This window comes from Gossypium arboreum, chromosome 9 (assembly GCF_025698485.1).
Source record: "Gossypium arboreum isolate Shixiya-1 chromosome 9, ASM2569848v2, whole genome shotgun sequence".
NCBI classification, from domain to species: Eukaryota; Viridiplantae; Streptophyta; class Magnoliopsida; order Malvales; family Malvaceae; genus Gossypium; species Gossypium arboreum.
The window spans coordinates 89,364,368-89,384,931 of record NC_069078.1 but is presented as its reverse complement, the minus strand read 5'-3'; the positions used below and the strand labels follow the sequence as shown (position 1 = coordinate 89,384,931).

At 34.2% G+C, this 20,564-nt stretch overlaps 1 protein-coding gene and 1 pseudogene across 1 annotated transcript; one reads left to right on the top strand and one right to left on the bottom strand.

The window, feature by feature from the left end:
* Positions 1-1,309: 1,309 nt before the first annotated feature.
* On the top strand, positions 1,310-3,058 carry LOC108455231 (cyclin-U4-1-like; annotated as a pseudogene).
* A 95-nt stretch (positions 3,059-3,153) lies between these two features.
* LOC108456846 (ATP-dependent DNA helicase SRS2-like protein At4g25120) lies at positions 3,154-20,455 on the bottom strand. The gene is made up of 29 exons (XM_017755559.2): positions 20,062-20,455; positions 18,974-19,619; positions 18,805-18,846; positions 18,409-18,572; positions 17,710-17,914; positions 17,312-17,368; positions 17,124-17,229; positions 16,916-17,049; positions 16,701-16,775; positions 16,463-16,588; positions 16,232-16,363; positions 16,051-16,134; positions 15,842-15,955; positions 15,600-15,700; positions 14,760-14,826; positions 8,270-8,320; positions 7,495-7,572; positions 6,524-6,730; positions 6,371-6,409; positions 6,151-6,222; positions 5,834-5,920; positions 5,703-5,759; positions 5,001-5,203; positions 4,812-4,905; positions 4,580-4,630; positions 4,096-4,158; positions 3,874-3,933; positions 3,671-3,733; positions 3,154-3,441 (listed from the first exon to the last, which is right to left on the bottom strand). Exons 1-29 carry the CDS (start codon positions 20,223-20,225, stop codon positions 3,352-3,354), a joined length of 3,432 nt encoding a protein of 1,143 aa, XP_017611048.1. The 5' UTR covers positions 20,226-20,455; the 3' UTR covers positions 3,154-3,351.
* Positions 20,456-20,564: the final 109 nt, after the last annotated feature.

The window sequence follows — 20,564 nt, the reverse complement described above, 5'->3', positions numbered from 1 at the left end:
AAGTATCATTAGGTTGATGAAGAGCAGTATGTATTATTCTCACTTGAAGCTGTCTCAAGACTGATGGGATCACGAAAGCAATCCACCCGTAAATGTGAATACAAAAACCATGACAGTAGCCGCTGAAAACCAAATCAAACCCATTATACTACTGTCTAAATTTGCTCCATTATCTGATTAATTTTTTCTAAAAATATTTATGGATTTGGGTGAATTAATTAAATGTGTATTTTCTCTAAAAGTAAATTTGAGGACTAGATTGCAAATAAAATGAAAAGTTTACAGTAAAAAAAAACTAAATTATCAATTAAATTCAAAAAAGTAAATGGCCAAACCTAACAACAGATATGACAACTAATTACTTAAGCTAAAAAGATGAAATAAAAGTTTAACCAAAAAGAGTCCTTTTAAACTGTTGAAAATCAACTCTAACATTAAGAAAAATGCCCTTAAAATGTGTGTTGACTTGAATTGGTGTTGGACAAAAGACTACCTCTGCAGCAATTTTCTCCTTGTCAAGTAGCGGTGTCGTGACATCCATACCTCAAGGCCGTGACACCCTAGATAGTGGCACAAATGTGGCTCTAAGGGTTCCCAATGTTGCGACATCCACTAGTCGATGTTGCGACATGCTTGTTGGTGCCCACAATTTCTCCACTTCAACACCTTAAGTGATATCTTGAGTTGAAAACTCAATATCATGACTTTGAGCTTGAATGTGTAGTTTATTGATTTGAACGTGTGGTTTTAGAGGCACATTTTTAGATAACTCCAGCTAAGATCTCTCCAATGCTTAATCTCAATTGAGATCTATTCCAATTTAATGATGTTGATATTTTGGTTTCAAAATCAACTTCTTTTTATGATTTTTTTTACTATCAATTAGGTTTTATTTAGTATATAATCATAAGTTTCTTCAATTATTTTACAGTCTAAATTTAATCTTATTTGGGTTGATATTATATTCGAATAGAATTTTTCAATAATAATAATTTTAAGATTCAAACTGTCTAATAAAAAGTTAATATCAATAAGTTACTGGTTACAAAAATCAGAATATATATAGTTTGGGCTGAAATTAGTTATTATATATACGTGTGTTTTGGTTATTCATTATATCCAATACATATTTTAGTAAGTTGAATGGCTGAATCATGTTAAAATATTATTTTTCGATTGCACTTATTTGTTGGTTTTGGCATAAATAGTATTAGGATATTCAATATTAAACTTTGTTATTATATTTAAATTTATAAAAATAAAGACAATGTAAATAAAAACCAACCATAAAATTCAATATTTTGTGGTAAGTGGTAACATAGCTGGAGGACAGGTCAGACATAATTATTTGGACGCAACAAAGATGAAAATAAAAAGAAAGGTGTTGGTTATAAGACACAGCTAGAGAAAAAAATGGCAGAAGCAGATGACGACCAACAAACTGTTCCCAAGGTCATAACTTGCCTCTCCTCTTTGCTGCAAAGAGTGGCTGAGTCTAATGACAAGCGCCGCCTGTTCCAGTCCCAGAAGATGTCTGTTTTCCGTGGACTTACCAGGCCAACTATATCCATCACAACCTATCTCCACAGGATCTTTAAGCACGCAAATTGCAGCCCTTGTTGTTTTGTCTTAGCTTATGTTTATCTTGACCGCTTTATGCAGATGCACCCATCTTTGCCTCTCAATTCTTTTAATGTACATAGGCTGCTTATAACCAGTGTTTTGGTTTCTGCCCAGTTCATGGATGACATGTAAGTTTTTTTTTCTTTGTTTTAGATTTTTATTATTCTTTCTTGGATATTTAACTGGATTTGATCTGGGTTTCAAAGTTGATCCAAGTAACTTTTCTGACATGTTTGATTTAGAATTCATTAGCTTCCAGTTCCAGGGTCAAATAAAACCTTTTTCTATATGTCATGGTATATCTTCAATCTTGAAATTTAATGTTTGGTGAAAAACTAACCTTGTTTTAAGCTGATATTTTCGTTTTCCTGGAATTTTTTGGGAAAAAAAAAAATCTTTACAATACAAATCAAGCAAGGTGACCATACAATTACAGCCATGTAAGAAAACCAGCATCTCTGGTCAGACAAGACAGCCCCACTTACCTTGCATGTTCTGTTGTTCCTGTAAATTCCCATAATGAATTAACATAGGGGAAGGGGATGTCAACTTTTAGAGCTTATGACAGCTTAATTAGGGCCATGTATTCTGTTATAATGGCAAAATATCTACTTGGTTGTCTTCAGCCTTTGATTATGCGAAACTACTTATTAGTCTTTTTACTATAAATAACATACTAAGGTTTAGTATTTAATTTTGAAGAGGTAATTTTGAACCTTAATAAATTCTCTTCTTTTTTTTTTTTTCGTGTGTTAAAGTGATTAGTTTGCTTTCTTTAAAACGTGATAAGCATTTTTTTTAATGCTTAACCTTACCCCATTTACAATTGCATTAAATGCACAATTACCTTTATAGTAAAGGTACTAATTTTCTCATAGCAAAGAAACCCGGTAAGTATTTTAAATGCCATCCTGTCCTGATTTCACAAGCAATCATGGCAGCTCGTCATCCTTTTTAAAATCTAAAGTTATCATATAAATTATTTTTATATGTCAGATGTTACATCAATGCATATTATGCCAAAGTGGGAAGCATCAGCACTGAGGAGATGAACATCCTTGAGGTGGATTTCTTATTTGGTTTGGGGTTCCAATTGAACGTAAAACCTGACACCTTCCGCACCTACTTCTGTTTTCTCCAAAGGGAAATGCGGTTGCAAACCCCCCCCCCCCCCCTTTTACAAGTTTTGGCAGAACCTATCAAAACGTTAATAATGGGAGACCTCTCAAGATCCACTGCTGTTTCAACGAAGATGAATCCACCCATCAGCAGCAACTTGCTGTTTAAACTGATATTTTATCATTGGTGGTGGATTACTGGAAATACATGGCCAACAATAGATGTTGGCTCAAGTTAAAATGGAGCTGACATTAGGAAAATTACGGCATTGATGTCAGTTTTACAGATCGGATGTCAAAAATCTCATTTTGGTGTAAATGTGACTTTTCAGGGCATGTTTGGATTACCCATAGTTTTCCTTCTACCAACACTCTGGATAGTTAAAATGATGCGTACAGATCTTGCAATGGATTGTTTAAGGCCCCTGGTGCCAACCACCCAAAGAACTAAAAGTATCCACTTATAAATAAAGTATTAAGTGTGGGTATAAAGGAGCTACTTGCATCATATGAATTCATGCTCTATAGGAACATAGAGTATCTTTGAGAGTTCAAAATTTCATGTCTGAGTCGGACAACATGACCTTTTCACCCTCCACATTAGAATGAGTCACAGCGATTTGTATTGTTCTATCAGACGGGAGGCGTGAAGTCTTGAAGTAGGAATAACGGTGCACCCCAAACTTTGCAGATAGGCAATCTACATTAGAATGACAAAGAATATTTTGACTGGTGAAGGATTTGGTTCAACAAGTGAAACATATATGCATAGGTGTCAAAGCTATGGCGACAATCACTATCATGACTCTTAGAAATCTTCAAGCATAATGGAAAGCCTTAGAAATTATCATCAAATGCTATTAAGGTTAACTGGACAACGCTCTCACATCAGAACCCCCAATGAACAAAATCAAAGACTTTTGACATACCTGTTTTGGCGTTGCTGATGATGAACCCATTGAACTCTCCATCCTTAGTTTCTGGAAACGCTCCTAGAAGAAGACCAAGGTAGTGTCATTTGCAGCAGAAAGCACAGATAAAAGGCATTAATTTTTTTTAAATTCATGTTCTCTATTTTATGAAGAAGCAAGAAAACTACAACTGAAACCTAGAATCTGAAAAAGGACCAAACCTGCTTCTCCCGCATCAAGTGAGCACGTTTATCGGCAGGAATTTGCTCCCACTTCACTATCTAGAAAAAGATTTTTTTCATACTCAACTGTTAACTACTTCAGGATTATATTGGAAGGAATAATCGTTAAGAAATATTCTATTATCTTGTGAAGAATAAGAAAAGTCACAAGAAAATACAAAGTTAAACTGTTGAGATTTGAGAATAGCAACGTTAACTTACATATTCTGCATACTGAAATGCTTCCTCGCTACTCAAACATGGCTTTAATTTACGCAGAACTTCCTGGTAATCATGCAAAATCATGCCATTGTTAGAATAATATTTATGTTCCACATCCATGAAAGCACAATTGCTGTTCATCCTGGGAACCTCTTTGGTAGGGGGACAATGACATTATCTTTGCCCTCTTAAATGATGTAATCAGGGACGTATATCAAAGGGACGATCCACCAGGAAAGTTTCCATAATGAGACTACATATCATAGTGCTAAGGTCAGAATGTGCTGTAAAGGCTCTTTTTACACCTAGTATAGGAATTGAAAACATGTCCCAAATGTTCCCTTTATGTTTTATTTTTTATTTTTATTCCTTTTTTTGGCTCACATCCAGAGAAAATTCTGTTTGCTTTGCCAATGGAAGGATAGATTAAAACATGTGCAAAAGGAGCATTAATAGGCTATTGCTAATGGATAATTGGCATAACCTTGTGTTTATAATTTTTGACTCTCAGACGCTCGTCAATTACAAAGCGAACCTGCAAGTATAAAAAAATAAGTGGTTAACCACATAACACATACGCATTCTAAGCAGTTCAGAAGCAGCAGAAGTGAAATAAAACTCAAATGAGTCAATTTGTTATTGGCAGAAAACTAAGAGAGATTAAGTGGGAAAGAAGAGACATGGGTCGATCTCCATCTTTGCAGAACAAAGGATACCTTGTCAAGCAATCTCCTAGGCTCTTGAAAGGCTTGCTTCTTGGCCCATTGATGGAATAAGTGGGAGATGATTGATCTCTCCTCCACATCAAACCTACAAGAGAAAGACCAGGTGAGAAGGTACATCCACATATAGCATTGCTAAAAGGGAGATAACATAACTCTAACCATTAAAGTTTGAGGGAAAACCTTTTTAAAAAATTACTTCCATTGCAGGCCTCAACTGATTCTATAGTCTCTTTTGAGGCTCTATCTTGAGCGTCAGGGAAATTGTTTTGCACCATGTCTGCTTCAATTGATTGCTTTTTGCTTGGCAGATCCATGGAGAACTGTTCAGTTCCTTTTGCAATAACTTGATGTGTGGTTTTTAAATCATTCCTGGTTACTTCAGCCTACAAGACACCCATTATAAATCTGGAATCAAAGTGCCTACCATCCACTCAATAAAAATCTGGAATGGAAACTAATAATTTTAAAGAGTATTATGCTTTGTCAATACTCAGTAATAAGAAGCTCTTAGTAACAAACAATTCTTCACTTTTAATGTGCAAGGTCCAATGCCTACACAATCCTTATTTAGATATATATTACTTCGTGCTTTAAGAGGTTAGACCAAAGTACAAGCAATTAAAAGAAAAATGGATCCTACGAGCAAGCTTAATATGTTAGCAAACTCATATTATAGAATCTGGATAATGATCCTAATGGTATTAAAAAATTTAGACATGCACAATTTATTTATTCTGATTTGAAATATATAAAAATTATATATTTTTTTAATAGAAATTCCAAGAAGAGGGCTGATAATATAGCATAAAGGATACAACATCAGAAGGCTGAGCCAACAGATTATTTGGATAAAGATCTATGTGACTTTTCTCTGTAATTCACCTGAATTTCTCGAAGATGATCTGGAATTTCTTTAAGAAAACGTGAAGGTTGAAGCATCTGAAAAGGCCAAACTGTTACCTCAAAATGACAACACTAAACACCATTTTGCTCAAGTTTCATGTAATTCCAACCTGCCAATTTGAATCCACTGTAACATACAGAATGAAAAGCTTTTGACGAGCACGGCTTATTGCCACATATAGAAGACGTCGCTCCTCCTGTGTATATTTGATTGATAATTAGTCAAGTGTCATAATAAAATATTAACGTAGGAGTTGCCAACAACTTTTAACTCTTGGAAAGGCATAGAATTAATGTCCTATACAGCCCCTATAGAATTGAAAGATGCCAAATGTAGTAACCCATACTATAAAATATTCAATCTTTGTAACATAGGACATTGTCCACTACTATAGGGGTTGTATTGGACATTATCTTGAAAGCATACCTCGAGTGATGTCCCATTTTCGGTTGCAGCATCATTGAACTCATGTAACAGAGGAATCTCTGTTTCATTTGCCTGTTACAGCATCATCTATTAGAAACAGATAATTTAAGAAGTGAAAGTGATATCATAAAATTTCACTGCTTGCAATCATTGTGAATAGAATCATTGTAGCTGTTCTTTTATGGTCAAGCGGCATTAACAAATTAACATAGCAATATACCTTCACTATGAAGACTGTATCCCATTCTAAGCCTTTTGACTGCAGACAGAATGTAATGAGTTAAGGAAAAGGCTCAGCAAAGGTCATTAACAGACACCAAAACAGCATTAATCTGAGAACAGAATAAAACAGAATGTTTGTGGAGGTGATAACCTGATGAATGGTAGTCAAGGTAACTGAATTTTCATTGTCACGTCTTCTAGAACGGAAATTTTCTCTCTCACGTTCAGTTATGTAGTCAATGAAAGAATTTAGTAAACTGACACAGCCTTTTTCTTCGCCACTCTCTATCTTCTCTTTTCTATCAGCAGATTGAGTAGACAGGAAATCAGAAACATCATCAAGTAGATATTCAAGAACCTGCAAGGTGGACCAATGAAATATGTACTTTGAATTGATAAAATTTCAAAATGAATGTAACTAGACATCATCAGCTGACAGGTGTTCTGCTAGGTAAGAGATAGATTATCAGAAGCTGGATAAAAATCTAAACACAGAACACAGAGCCTGTTGATACAACAAAAAGGAACTGAAGTACTATAGCACTATATTCAGATGTTATCCAACCAGAGGACCACAGTAGACACATGTATAGTTAATTGTTAAAGCATCCCAAGTAAAACCAATTGGTTTTAGGTGGAGGCGTCCAATTTTAATATAAGGCGACAGGTAACGCTATATTTAATAGATGTAGGATAAAATCATTTAACACTCCATCTCATTGTAGCTCACATGTTCTACACATGTACAACCTCATCAAGGGTCGTCAAAGTCACATGGGATTAGGCAAGAACAACAACGTAACATACCCTCAGCTCTTACACAATGTTATCCAACATTAAATCAACTGGCAACAGGTCGAAGGGCCCAACTTTAATATAAGATCACCCCCAACATATACCAAATGTTGGAGAACACCTTTTGACATAACTGGCAGACCACTTAACAATTAACATTACTGGCAAATAAATCACCATACCAATAAAATAGATGAAAGTGAAAAATAAAATGAAATAAAAACTAATGGAAGTACATCCTGATCAATAGAGAAATATGGAGTAAATATAACAACAAATGGAATCTTTAATGTAAGTTGCTGCATCAGCATGGAAATCCAAACTTACAGATCTGACATCATCATCCTCATTGAGTAATTTTCCTCCATCAACATCTATGACAGCTCGTTGTTCAAGAAGGTATTTCTGAAAGTCAATGCCAAATCAGAAACGATTGAAATATCAGTATCATAAAAAAAGCAAAGCCATACCAATTTTGTTTATATTACAATGTTCAGAGGTAGAACTCTTTCATTTATTAAATAGCGAGAAGAACAACACAACCAGCCAGAAACAAAATGATGATTGAAGAGTTTGACAGAAGTTAAAAAAGCAAGAGGTCATATGGAGACATTTTGAAGAAGCTTAAACCAATATGAAATAGGATGAAAATTGGAAAATTTTGAAAAGGCATCCAATACAACGGGGAACGATGAAAATCTTGGAAAGCAATCATCAACCTTCAGTTGATGCCTGTAATTTAAATAGCATAGCCTCAAACTCATTTAAGTGAGGCAGCACCTCAAACTCTTATATTGCCTAGTGCACTTAGGTGTTCTTGTTATTAAAAGCAACTTTAATAGTAAAATATAGGTCAATATTAAACTCTCTACTCAAAATAGCAAATTGTTTAACTTAAGATTTACTTTTATATAGAGGCACACAGTCATGCACATATAGATACACATCTTGTTTCAACCAAGTGAGCATTTTTTAGAACATTGTCTCAAGGAATACAGAAGTCCAGGAACCTAGCCCTGAATCGTTGAGGACACTTTCTTTCGGACAAATAGCATAAAAATTATCCCAAGTTACTAGTAACCGTTTAAAGACTTGAGCAAACCTGAGGTATCATGTTTGAGACTGAAGTTATAACAGCTGATATTGATTGTTCCTGCAAAATAGCGATAAAATAACTTCTCTGAAAAATAAATCTCAACAGATATATGACTTTGTCTTTGTGAAAAATAAATCTCAGAAGGATATATTTTGCTTCCTCTACTCAAAAAATAGACAAATTAGCCCTTATACTTAGATTAAGGTTAATTGATGACGTGATTAACAAAGCAAGTAAGAAATGACACATGCATTGCCACCTATACCTCATGCTGATGTGGCATACCACATCAGCAAATATTTAAAAAGACTAAAAATCCTAAAAAATAATTAAAATCTTTTATATAATTCTAATGTCTTGAGACATGTTATCATCGAAGCAAAATTTCTTAAAATAAAATGAGGCCTGTCTCGAGACATGAAGTTCGCTGTCTCAAGACATAATACTGAAATTTGACAATTGAGTTTAGATTCAAATCCCAATTCTGAAGCTAACGCGGCAAAACTTCATAACTTGATGAGTTAGGATCTTATGTATTATCAATCTAGACACAATGATAAAAATTAATAAAAATATTTAAAAATTAATCTTAATCTAAAATAAATAACCAAAATTAAAACAACCCTCACTAAACCGAAAACCCAAAAAAATAAAATCTTTTAACTTTTCTCTTTTCCCCTTAATCAATATTTATATTTCATGCTATTTACTTCAACCATATTCCTTTAAATGTTTATTGTTTTTTTGTCCAAATTTGTGACATATTTTCAAATTGGTCCACTTAGCAATGGATAAGAGGTAGGACATATTATAAAAATTAATAAAAATATTTAAAATTAATCCCAATTTAAAATAAATAACCAAAATTAAAATAACCCTCACTAAACCAAAACCCAAAAAATAAAATCTTTTAACTTTTCTCTTTTCCCTTGATCAATATATATATTTCATGCTATTTACTTTAACCATATTCCTTTAAATGTTTATTGTTTTTTGTCTAAATTTGTGACATATTTTCAAATTGGTCCACTTAGCAATGGATAAGAGGTAGGCAATTCAATTCCATTAAATTTTATATTATCGTTATAATTATTTGTCATTTTAATTTTTTATATTTATAGTAATTCATCAAGGTAATTATTGAATATTTAAACAAATTGTAACTCAATGGTGATAATTAAATTGCAATTCGAATATTTATCATAATTTTAATATTTTAAATATATTTTTATATTTTTTGTGGTTTTTCAAATAATTATTAAAATTTTTATTTATTTTAAGATTTTAAATTTTAAATATTTGGCAATGTGACAAATGCCACATCGGCATGAAGTACAAGAGTACAAGTGATACATAAGTTGCGATGGACTCCTAATGTGGAGGGCCTCTATGGTATTTTCACCACCTTTGTTCTCACCACTTGCATCAAAATAATTTTCCTTCTAATAGGAATAAAAACATATATCAATAAAACACTCAAGTATGCAATTAACAAATATGATTGATAAACTTGTTGAAATATGTATATATTTTAAATTTAATTAGGTAGATAAATCTTATTTGGATAGATAAGTTTTATTCATATTCTAGAAATATTTTTATTTTATCTTTTAGTAGTTTACTAGAATAAGGGAACTATTTTCTTTTTATGTTTTAGTAGTTTATTAGAATAAGGGAACTATTTTCCCAATTAGGATTAGGACTTTTTTCTCTATTTAAGTTCAATTCTTTAGTTAATAAGAGAAGTACAATTTTATTCAAAGCTCTCTTGAAATCTTTCATGGCATCCGAGCTAGGTTAAAATCTCTAGTAACATCATGGTTAAAACAAACCTTCACCGGAGATAAGAGATCCAAGAATCAAACAGAGGAAAAAGTTCTACAGTTGAAACAACTACCGAGAGTACAATGACTCAAGGGACGAGGCGTCTCACCTTTCTTTTCAACCGACATCTCGAAGTTGAATGGCAAGAATTATCCGGAGTGGTCGCAATCAGTAAAATTAGCAATTGATGGGCGGCAAGCTAGGTCATTTAAATGGAGAAGTTGAGCAACCACAGGTGGGTGATCCAAAGATGAGCAAGTGGAGGTCAGAAAATTCTATGGTAATTGCGTGGCTTATTAATTCCATAGAAGTTTCCATAGGTAAACCTTTTCTTTTTCTCCCAACTGCTAAAGATGTTTGGGACGTTGTGAAAGACACCTATTCAGATTTAGAAAACGCTTCACAGATTTTTGAGTTAAAAATAAAACTGTGGAAAGCTAGGTAAAGGGAAAAAGAAGTTACTCTTTATTATAATGAGATGATGTCTCTTTGGCAAGAACTGGATCAGTGTTATAATGATGAATGGGAGTGTCCCGGAGATAGTGTAAAAGCTATGAAAAAAGAAGAGAATGAAAGAGCTTATTTGTTTCTGGCTGGTTTAAATAAAGAATTTGATGAAGTGAGATCTCGGATTCTAGGGAAAAAACCGCTTCCAAAACTTTATGAGATTTTTTCTGAGGTTAGAAGAGAGGAGACAAGGAGAAAAGTAATGTTAAAGCCAGGGTTTGAAGCTAATGATGATAATTCTGCTCTTGTAACTATTAAAAATAATGATGATAGTGAAAAAAAAGAAAAAACCTTGGTGCGATCACTGCAAAAAATATTGGCACACTCGTGAAACGTGTTGGAAGCTCCATGGGAAACCGACAAATGGAAGGAAAAAGAATGACAATGGTCGTGGTTCACAATCAGGGGATAGCAGAGCTTACCAAACAACTAATAGAAATTATGAGGGCCAAAGTTCTCTGGAAGGGTCTCCATTCACTAAGGAACAATTAGAGCATCTACACAAGTTTTTTCAATCACCACAATTTCGGATGAATTCTTCTATTCCTAACTCATCCAATAATCCTTCTTCCTCTTTTGCCCAATCAGTCTTGATTTTTTGCTTTTTTCGGTGTCAAGCCTTGTAAAACAAACACATGGATCGTTGATTCGAGCTAGTGATCACATGACTAGCAGTCATTTTCTTTTTTCAACTTACACACCTTGCGCAGGAAACAAAAAGATCAAAGTAGCAAATGGGTCCTTCTCGGCAATAGCCGGGAAAGGCACTGTTAAAATTTCATCTTCCTTGGTTTTACATGATGTTTTACATGTGCCAAATCTAGCTTGTAATCTCATATCGGTCAGTAAATTATCCCAATCCTCAAATTGTCATGATATATTTGACTCCTCTATGTGTAAGTTTCAGGACATGGTCTCGGGGAGGATGATTGGCAATGCTAAAGAATTTGGTGGAATTTACTTTCTTGAAGACGACCATCTAAGTCAACCAACAACTACTTTATGTTTAAATTGTGTTTCTGATTTTGATAAGGTTATGATTTGGCATTATAGGCTTGGACATCCTAATTTTTATTATTTAAGATATTTGTTACCTAATCTATTTAAAAATAAAAGTCCTTCATATCATTGTGAATTTTGTGAATTGGCTAAACATCATCGGTCATTCTTTCCACCTCAAAAATATAAAGCCTCCAAACCTTTTTCGTTAATTCATAGTGATGTTTAGGGACCTTCAAGAGTCTCGACTTTTTCAGGAAAACGTTGGTTTGTCACATTTATTGATGATCATACTCGACTTTGTTGGGTGTTTTTATTAAAAGATAAGTCCGAAGTTAAAAATGTGTTTCAGTCTTTTTATGCTATGGTGAAAACACAATTTGGTGTGAAAATAGAAGTATTTCGAACTGACAATGGTGGGGAATTTTTTAGCGACCAATTAGGTATTTTCTTAACCAAATATGGAATAGTCCACCAAAGTTCTTGTACAAATACACCACAACAAAATGGGATTGCAGAAAGAAAAAACCGACATCTTTTGGAAGTAACTAGAGCCTTGATGTTCACTAGTCAAGTACCACGTTATCTTTGGGGCGAAGCCTTATTAACAGCTACATATCTTATTAATAGAATGCCCAGTAAAATTCTAAATTATAGAACTCTTTTTAGTCTCTTTAAAGATAACTTTCCTAACTCTAAATTGATTACAGATTTATCCCTCCGAGTTTTTGGGTGTAGTGTTTTTGTTCATCTTCACAACCAAGGTAAACTAGATCCTAGAGCAAAAAAATGTCTTTGTTGGTTATGCTTCTAATAAAAAGGGTTACAAATGTTATGATCCAATTGACAGGAAGATTATAGTTACCATGGATGTCACATTTGTTGAAACAAAATCTTATTTTCATTCTAATGTTCAGGGAGGGAATTATACTAAAGAAGATTCTATAATTGATCAAGAAGAAACTAGGAATATACAACATAGGGATTCTAATAATGGGGAAGGCGAATTTATAATTAACACAAAAATTAATGATGTTAATGTTAATGAAAAGGAGAATGAAGGTGTAGAGTCTGATCATGAAAATAAAAAACAAACAAAGGAGTTAATTATTTACTCAAGAAGAAATCAAAATCAAGAAAGTGGAATCCACCAGATTCATCACCAAGAATCCGACCCGCAAGATCCTGTCAAAAGCCCAGGTAAAACTCATAATCCAACCAATGAATTTTCTGGTTTAGATATTCCAATTGCCAAAAGAAAAGGTGTTAGAAATATTGTCAAATATCCCATGTCTAACTTTGTATCCTATAAAGCCTTATCTTCGACATTCTCAACCTTTGTTTCGTGTCTCGACATCTTGTCCAAATACCAAAAATGTGAAAGATGCTTTCTGAGGTTCCCTGAGTGGAAAGAGGCTATTTTAGAGGAGATGCGTGCTCTTGAAAAAACAGTACATGGAAACAATGGAATTACCTGTAGGGAAAAAAAAGTAATGTAAATGGGTGTTCACAACCAAATTCAAACCAGATGGATCTTTAGATAGATACAAAGCCGGTTGGTAGCAAAAGGGTACACTCAAACATACAGATAGATTATCTTGAAACATTTGCTCCAAGTGGCCAAATTAAATTCGTCGAGTTCTTTTATCAATTCTTGTTAATCTTGATTGGTCTTTACAGAACTAGATGTGAAGAATGCTTTCCTAAATGGAAAACTTGAAGAAGAAGTTTACATGGATCCTCCTCCGTGTTTTGAAGAAAAATTTGAAACTCGAGTATGTAAACTCAAGAAATCTTTATACGGTCTGAAGCAGTCTCCTCGAGCTTGGTTTGAACGATTCACTCAAGTTGTTAAAAAACAAGGTTACTCACAAGGGCAAGCTGATCACACAATGTTCTATCGACATTCACAAAAAGGTAGAATAGCTGTTATTATAGTTTATGTCGATGATATCATTCTTACAGGAGATGATGTGGATGAAATAAGACGTCTCAAGGAGCATCTAGCATTGGAGTTTGAGATCAAAGACTTGGGTCCTTTGAAATACTTTCTTGGAATGGAAGTTGCTCGATCAAAGAAGGGTCTTGTGGTCTCTCAGAAAAAATATGTGATTGATCTTTTAAAAGAGACTGGGATGAGTGGTTGCCGCCTAGCTGACACACCAATTGATCCAAATGTAAAATTTGAAAATAAAAGTCGATTAGTTGATAAAGGGCAATACCAAAGATTAGTTGGTAAGTTAATTTACTTATCACATATAAGGCCAGACATAGCTTTTGCAGTAAGCTTAGTGAGTCAATTTATGCACTCCCCAATGAAGGAACATGAAGAAGCATTTTTTCGAATTCTAAGATACTTGAAGAGTTCACCGGAAAGGGCTTATTCTTCAAGAAACCGAACAAAAGGAATTGAAGCTTATCTGATGCAGATTAGGGTGCTCAATAATGCATGTAAGATCTACATCAGATCTGTACATTTGTTTGGGGAAACCTTGTGACTTGGCGAAGCAAAAACAAACTGTTGTAGCAAGAAGTAGTCAGGTGAGTTTAGATCAATGGCTCAAGGAATTTGTGAAATGGTTTGGTTAAAAAGAATTATGGAAGAGCTGAGGAAACCAATAACTTCACCAATGAAGTTGTACTGTGATAGCAAAGCTGCCTTTAGCATTGCTCACAACCCAGTCCAACATGACAGAACTAAACATGTTGAGATTGATAGACACTTTATCAAGGAAAAGATTGAAGAAGGCCAAGTGTGCATGCCGTTTGTTCCTTCAAAACAACAGATTGCTGACATACTCACCAAAGGACTCTCTAAGACAAGCTTTGTTTTTCTTGTAAGCAAGTTGGGCATGATTGATATATATGCACCAACTTGAGGGAAGGTGTTGAAATATGTATATATTTTAAATTTAATTAGGTAGATAAATCTTATTTGGATAGATAAGTTTTATTCATATTCTAGAAATATTTTTATTTTATCTTTTAGTAGTTTACTAGAATAAGGGAACTATTTTCTTTTTATGTTTTAGTAGTTTATTAGAATAAGGGAACTATTTTCCCAATTAGGATTAGGACTTTTTTTTCTCTATTTAAGTTCAATTCTTTAGTTAATAAGAGAAGTACAATTTTATTCAAAGCTCTCTTGAAATCTTTCAAAACTTACCCTGCGAACAAGTCTGGATATCATTTCCAATGTCTGTAGCACTTTACGACCTTGTGTAAGTTGACTTCTGTGATCAGTTTTAGAAATCATGTTTCAAAGATTACGCAGGTAGCTTCATTGGAGGAAAATAACGCAGATATAAAACACTTTCTACATGCTTAATCCATGGAAATAGGTGACATCGTCAAAATATATAATGGATTCAAGCAGTAAATTCTGAAAATCTATCCCTATTCCCTACGTTTTAATTAGCCACTCATATTCAATGTCACGCAGGTATAAATAGACTACCTAACCCTGTCGCTCACTTTTATTGCTGAAGGTCAATAGCTCCTAGCCTCCAACAGCACTTTTCAACATTGGTTTTGTTAGAACTCAATCTCACAAGTCAGAATGGAGAAACATTCAATTATAGATATTTTGGTTAAGATAAATTATTTAATACTAATATTTGGGTACTTATTTTAACTAGTTAACTTTATCCTATTCCAAATATTTGCTTATGAATGTTTTTCCCACTTCCATTTCAAGTGCCAAACCTTGCACCAGTAAGCAAACTGGTATATACAGAAACTAGGCAAAGCCATACACTTAAAATAGTAAAATGATGTGTATCTCAATGATTGCTATTATATCAGCCCTTCATCTTTTCCAATTGCTGCTAATTACTGAGAAACAAGAACAATAGCAGTAGGTCTTTTATATAAAAGCAATTAGAAGCAAATTAATAACTGCTGCCAGCAATCATCCCCAAGAAGTTTAATGTTTCTAGGGATTTCTAGTGTTCAATCGTAAGAAAAATAGTAAGGAAAAACTGTTGTAAAGGATAGTTAAGAAAACCTCTTAAAGGTACCAGAAATCTTTGCATTAAAGATGTCACAGGCAGCTGATATGAAGCTGCATTTTCTACATTCTGTAATTTTTTCCACATGCTCAATTACCTGCAAAAGGGATCATGAGTAGAACATTATAAAATATTAGAGGACCATACTGAGCAATATAAGTCTGAAGGTTTCAGGAAAGCAACCGTACTATCTGCATATACAATTGCAATTAATGATTAAAAATGAATTGAAATGTACCCTCTTCTTTTCCTCTTTTTCTAAAGGAAGCAAAGCCTTGAACACTTTACGATAGGGACTATCACCACAAGTAGGCAATGTTGTTTTAAGAGTAGCAATAATAGCTCTAACTATCTGTCATAAGACAAGTCTTTTGTCAACATGCATCTTTAAAACAAATAAATTATTATAGATGTCAGAGAAAAGTACTTTAAAAGAATTCTGGCAACCTTTTTCCTGTAAAAAGCTACACCGTGAAGATTAAACGGTATTTTCCTATTCCGGAGGGTAGTTTGAAAAACTCTTCCTGTGACCTATAGAACAAAAAGATGCTAAGAAATATCAGTAGATATATATATAGAAGATGCTTCATATTTCAAGCATACTAACACTTCAGAAAGTAAGCTTGACCTGCCTCCGGTAAAGAATTGCAATATTTCCATAGGAGGAACTACCAGCAGCACTGTTAGACACAATTTCCAAGATCTTGTCAACAACAAAGGCACATTGTGCATCCTCATTGTAACATTCCTTGATTGTGATCTATGTTTTAATATTCAAACCACAAAGAAAAAGTAAAGGTTTTAGATATAAATAAATTGGAGAAGTAAAGATATGGAGAAAATGGCACAATTAACATACCTTAGATCCATAGGCATTTTCAGAAAGAAAATTCTTTGACCGGCATCTTTTGGTATTGTTTTGTATAAGACAGGATGCAGCCTCAACAATACAACGCGTGGAGCGATAGTTTCTGACAAGTCTTATCTGGATGATTAATGTATTAAAAATTCAGGAATCAGAAGCAATAATGATGTAAATTAACATACTCCATTCTGAATTGAGAATTAGAAAACGTAAGTGGTAAGAGGGGACAGACCTCCTTGTAGTTTGTAAAATCTTTGCGAAATGAATTAAAACCAGAAATGTCAGCTCCATTGAAGCTGAAAATGGACTATGGCAACAAAGAACCGTTTGCATCAGAATTGTTGTGAAAGGAACATGGAATATGTAAACTTAGAGTACCAAAGGGAAAGAGGGAAAAAAACAAAAAAGTAGTCAATTTCCTAAACCTGGAGAAATAAAGAGGTAAACCTGGTCATCATCACCAACAACCGTTATGCGGTTATGGGATGCAAGAATCCTCAGAAGTCTGTATTGTGTTGCACTGGTATCCTGAAATTCATCTACTATGATGGCTTTCCATGAATCTTGGCACTCCTTGTACACTTCAAATAGGATAAAGTAAATCTCAGCAAATGAATAATGTAAGTAGTTGCACAAATTGACTACACGAATGAACCTGCATCATATTGACTGAGGAGCTTCACTGAGCAAATGATTAAATCATGATAATCTAAAGCATTGCACGATCTTAAGATGTCATTGTAATTTCCAAGAACTTCCGCCTGATCCAGGTGCAGATGTAAGAATCAGAAGAACAGAAGCAATAGTGAAAAAGAATTTATGAAACAATATTTATCAGCTTACTCCTATTTGATCACCCATTTTACGGCAGTCTTCAGGAGTTCTCCCAGAAGCTTTTGCCTGGAAAAATGAATAATAAAGTTTAATTTTTTAAAAGGAACGTTTTGCTATTTCCACATAGAAAAAAGTGAATAAAATATAAGCACAGTTATATTTGATGGGTAAAGTTCATGATTTTAATAGTTTTAAGAATGAATCATTATCACAAATATAATATTCCCTTGACAAGCAAAAGAGATTAAACAAACTCCTCTACCAAATATGGACAGATGCTATAGGAGTTGAAAACAGAAAATCCATGTCAAACAACATGAGTTGATAAATGATGCCAAAATAGGCTTTCACTAGTGGTTTTGGATAAATTTTGTTATTGAACATGAAGATATTTTACAACAACTAACCTGAGTCACAAACTTCTGCCATTTCTTTGATCTATCCTTAAAATATTCTGGATGTCTCACACCATTGAAATTTTCGATTCCAGAGGATTTGCAGGAATTATGCTGCTGTCCACTTTTTTCATTTTCTAATAACCTCACTGCCTCAATTATTGCTCTCCTTTGTTGTCCATGTCCATATATTAGAAAATCTGGCGTTCGCTCTATCCTATAACACAATGTTGATGATGTCCAATTATCATTAACAAGAATTATAACTAAGACAAAAAAGAAAAGTTAAAGAAATATGGCAAGCAACATTTAGTTCATTTCTGCCTCAATCAAATATTTTGTCTTTCATTTTACACCATTGCCTCTATGCCCATTAATTCTCTGAAAGAGAAGCAAATCAGCGTTACAAGAGCTATCTGTCAGACAAACATAAACACTTGTGTGGGCCTCTTCTGTTTTAGTGACTCTTTCTTAAAAATTAAACCCTATCAAAGTTAAACACCACTCAATGGCTCAATGGTTATAAGTTTTGCGGCCTTCAGCTACTAAAAAACATTTGAAGTTCATTCAGGCATTTCAAAAGGCATAAATAAAGAAAATATAAATATACTAAGGATTCACATATTTTGCAACAAAAAGGTATCCAAAAGAAAATGCACCCAATGAGTTTGAAAGGCTGACAAGCATTGAATAATATGAAGTTAGGCATACTTCTCTGCATGTGAACGACACAACTGTAGAGAGAAAGAATGGAATGTGCTGATTGTAAGTTCCTTAGCTCTAGCCTTTCCAGCCACTGCACCTATACGTTCTCTCATTTCAGAAGCGGCAGCTGTAGTGAAAGTCATTGCCAATATGTTTGATGGACTAACACCCTGACAGTATTTAGAAGATTGAAGCAAAAACCAGTCACAAAACGCAAACAGCGGATAACTAATCAATGCATCTTTTGTATCCTCTATGAAGTCAGATTTTACATTATTACAAGGAAGGAAAGAAGGGAAAATCAAGGATTGTATCTGGCAACAACTGACAAGGAATGTTAAAAGGGATAAAGAAGGGCCAAATTAAACAGACGAAATATGATGGGGAAAAGAAAAGCAATACCTCATTGAGCAACATCAGAACACGACCAACCATTGTGGAAGTCTAAAATAGAAACAGAAATATAAAGGTCAACAGTTACTATCACATGATAAACACAAAGGAAATACTAAGGAAGTTCAAGGAAAGAGTTTGTCTGCACATGTTATGAAAATTTGTGATAGTAAGAGACCTTTCCACTTCCAGGACCAGCAACTATCATTAAAGGAATAGATATATCACTACAAGCTGCTTCACGCTGTTTATCATTCAAAGATTGCAAGTATTTTGAATACTCATCAGGCATATTCCCACTTTGTTTATCCCCCAAAGTACATAAATCCTCCTCTTTTAGCCCAAAATAATTCCTGGTATCAACTGCACTTTCTGCGCTGACATTCTCACTCATAGTGAAAAGCAAAGTAGCAGTATGATCATTTCTGTTATTATTATCATTTTGCTGACCTTCCATGTTGACTTTGACATTCAGATCCTCCTCCTCCTCTGCTTTTGCTGCAGACTGATGTTCACATATTGCATCAATTTCTTCAAATATAGATTCATCAAAATCCTCGTCTAAAAGGCTAGGAGTCAAAAACGGATCACTTAAATTAGAGAAAGCTGGTTGTTTTATCGGGGTTATAAAAGGACCAGACATGCATCCGATGTCTATAGAACCAGCTACGGATCTGGCACTTGAAAAGTCGCCGTGTTGACAATTTATTGACTTGTATCCAGTGGTAGAAAATGGAGGAGTGTTCGTAGGTATCTCCATAAGAGCAATCCTCTTGATGCCAGTATTTGAAGCTGGCAATTCTCTTTCAATTCCATCATCATATCTGAAAGTAAAACACTCGGAATAAAAACAAGATTCATTCCTAATCATTTCTATGAACAGACCGAACAAATTGGACTTTTAAACATGAAGAATTTTCGGAGCGGGATATTAGAGCAAGAAAAGAAAGGGGGAGGAAATTGATGTGCTCCATCAAATCATCGTTTTCTTTATTATTATTATTATCAGTCTAATGTGGAAAGAAAAGCTTTTAATTAGACAACTTATTGGGCGTATCTAGCTTATGAGATGAAAATATTTAAGCTATCATATTCTCGGAGCATTCTCCAAGCTCAAATGAAGAACAAGGATTTTCAAATTAGGACTGAAGTTTGACTAAACTTAGCTTTACAGTCAAGAAAAAAATAGGGAAAATTCTAATTTTCCTTCCATAGTTTCCCGGCAATTAAAAGAAACAAGAAACCCCCAAACGGAAACTCGCTTACTCGTGAGGATACTGGCGCTGGGAATAGGTATCATCGCTAGTCCGTTTACGATCAAGGAAAGGCTTGGCAGCTCTAAAATTCAGAGAAATCCGAGGTGTTTTTAGCTGCGAAGTCTGGCTGGTGGAGTGCGAGAGAGGCATGACATTAACGTTTTCTTTGGACATCTGTGTCACTGTGCTTTCAGAGCATAATTCCGATTCTGGAAGTGGCCGTCGAAGATGCAAACAATGGTTGTTTGAATGATGAGTGTTAGGGTTTTACATTTAGCAGCACTTAATTTCCAAAAATGTAAAAAGGTAATCAAACTTTTGAACTGATGGGAAAGCGGGAACGGGAAACCAACAACAACTCTCGGGGGTTTCCGGGTTACTTGGAAGCCCAAAATAGTGGCCCAATTTCATGGAAGCTCCATTAGCTCAAACTATCCCAACTAGCTGGATTCAAAATATTTTATTTTTTATTAGAGTTACTTTTTTATACATAGGCTTGATTATGATTTGATG

Coding starts and splice junctions, on each gene's coding strand:
- LOC108456846 (XM_017755559.2), bottom strand. CDS start 20,225: ATGTCCAAAGAAAACGTTAATGTCATGCCTCTCTCGCACTCCACCAGC. Junction 16,589..16,700: donor ATTTTACAAACTACAAGGAG/GTCTGTCCCCTC, acceptor TTAATCATCCAG/ATAAGACTTGTCAGAAACTA. Junction 16,364..16,462: donor AAAATGCCTATGGATCTAAG/GTATGTTAATTG, acceptor ATTAAAACATAG/ATCACAATCAAGGAATGTTA.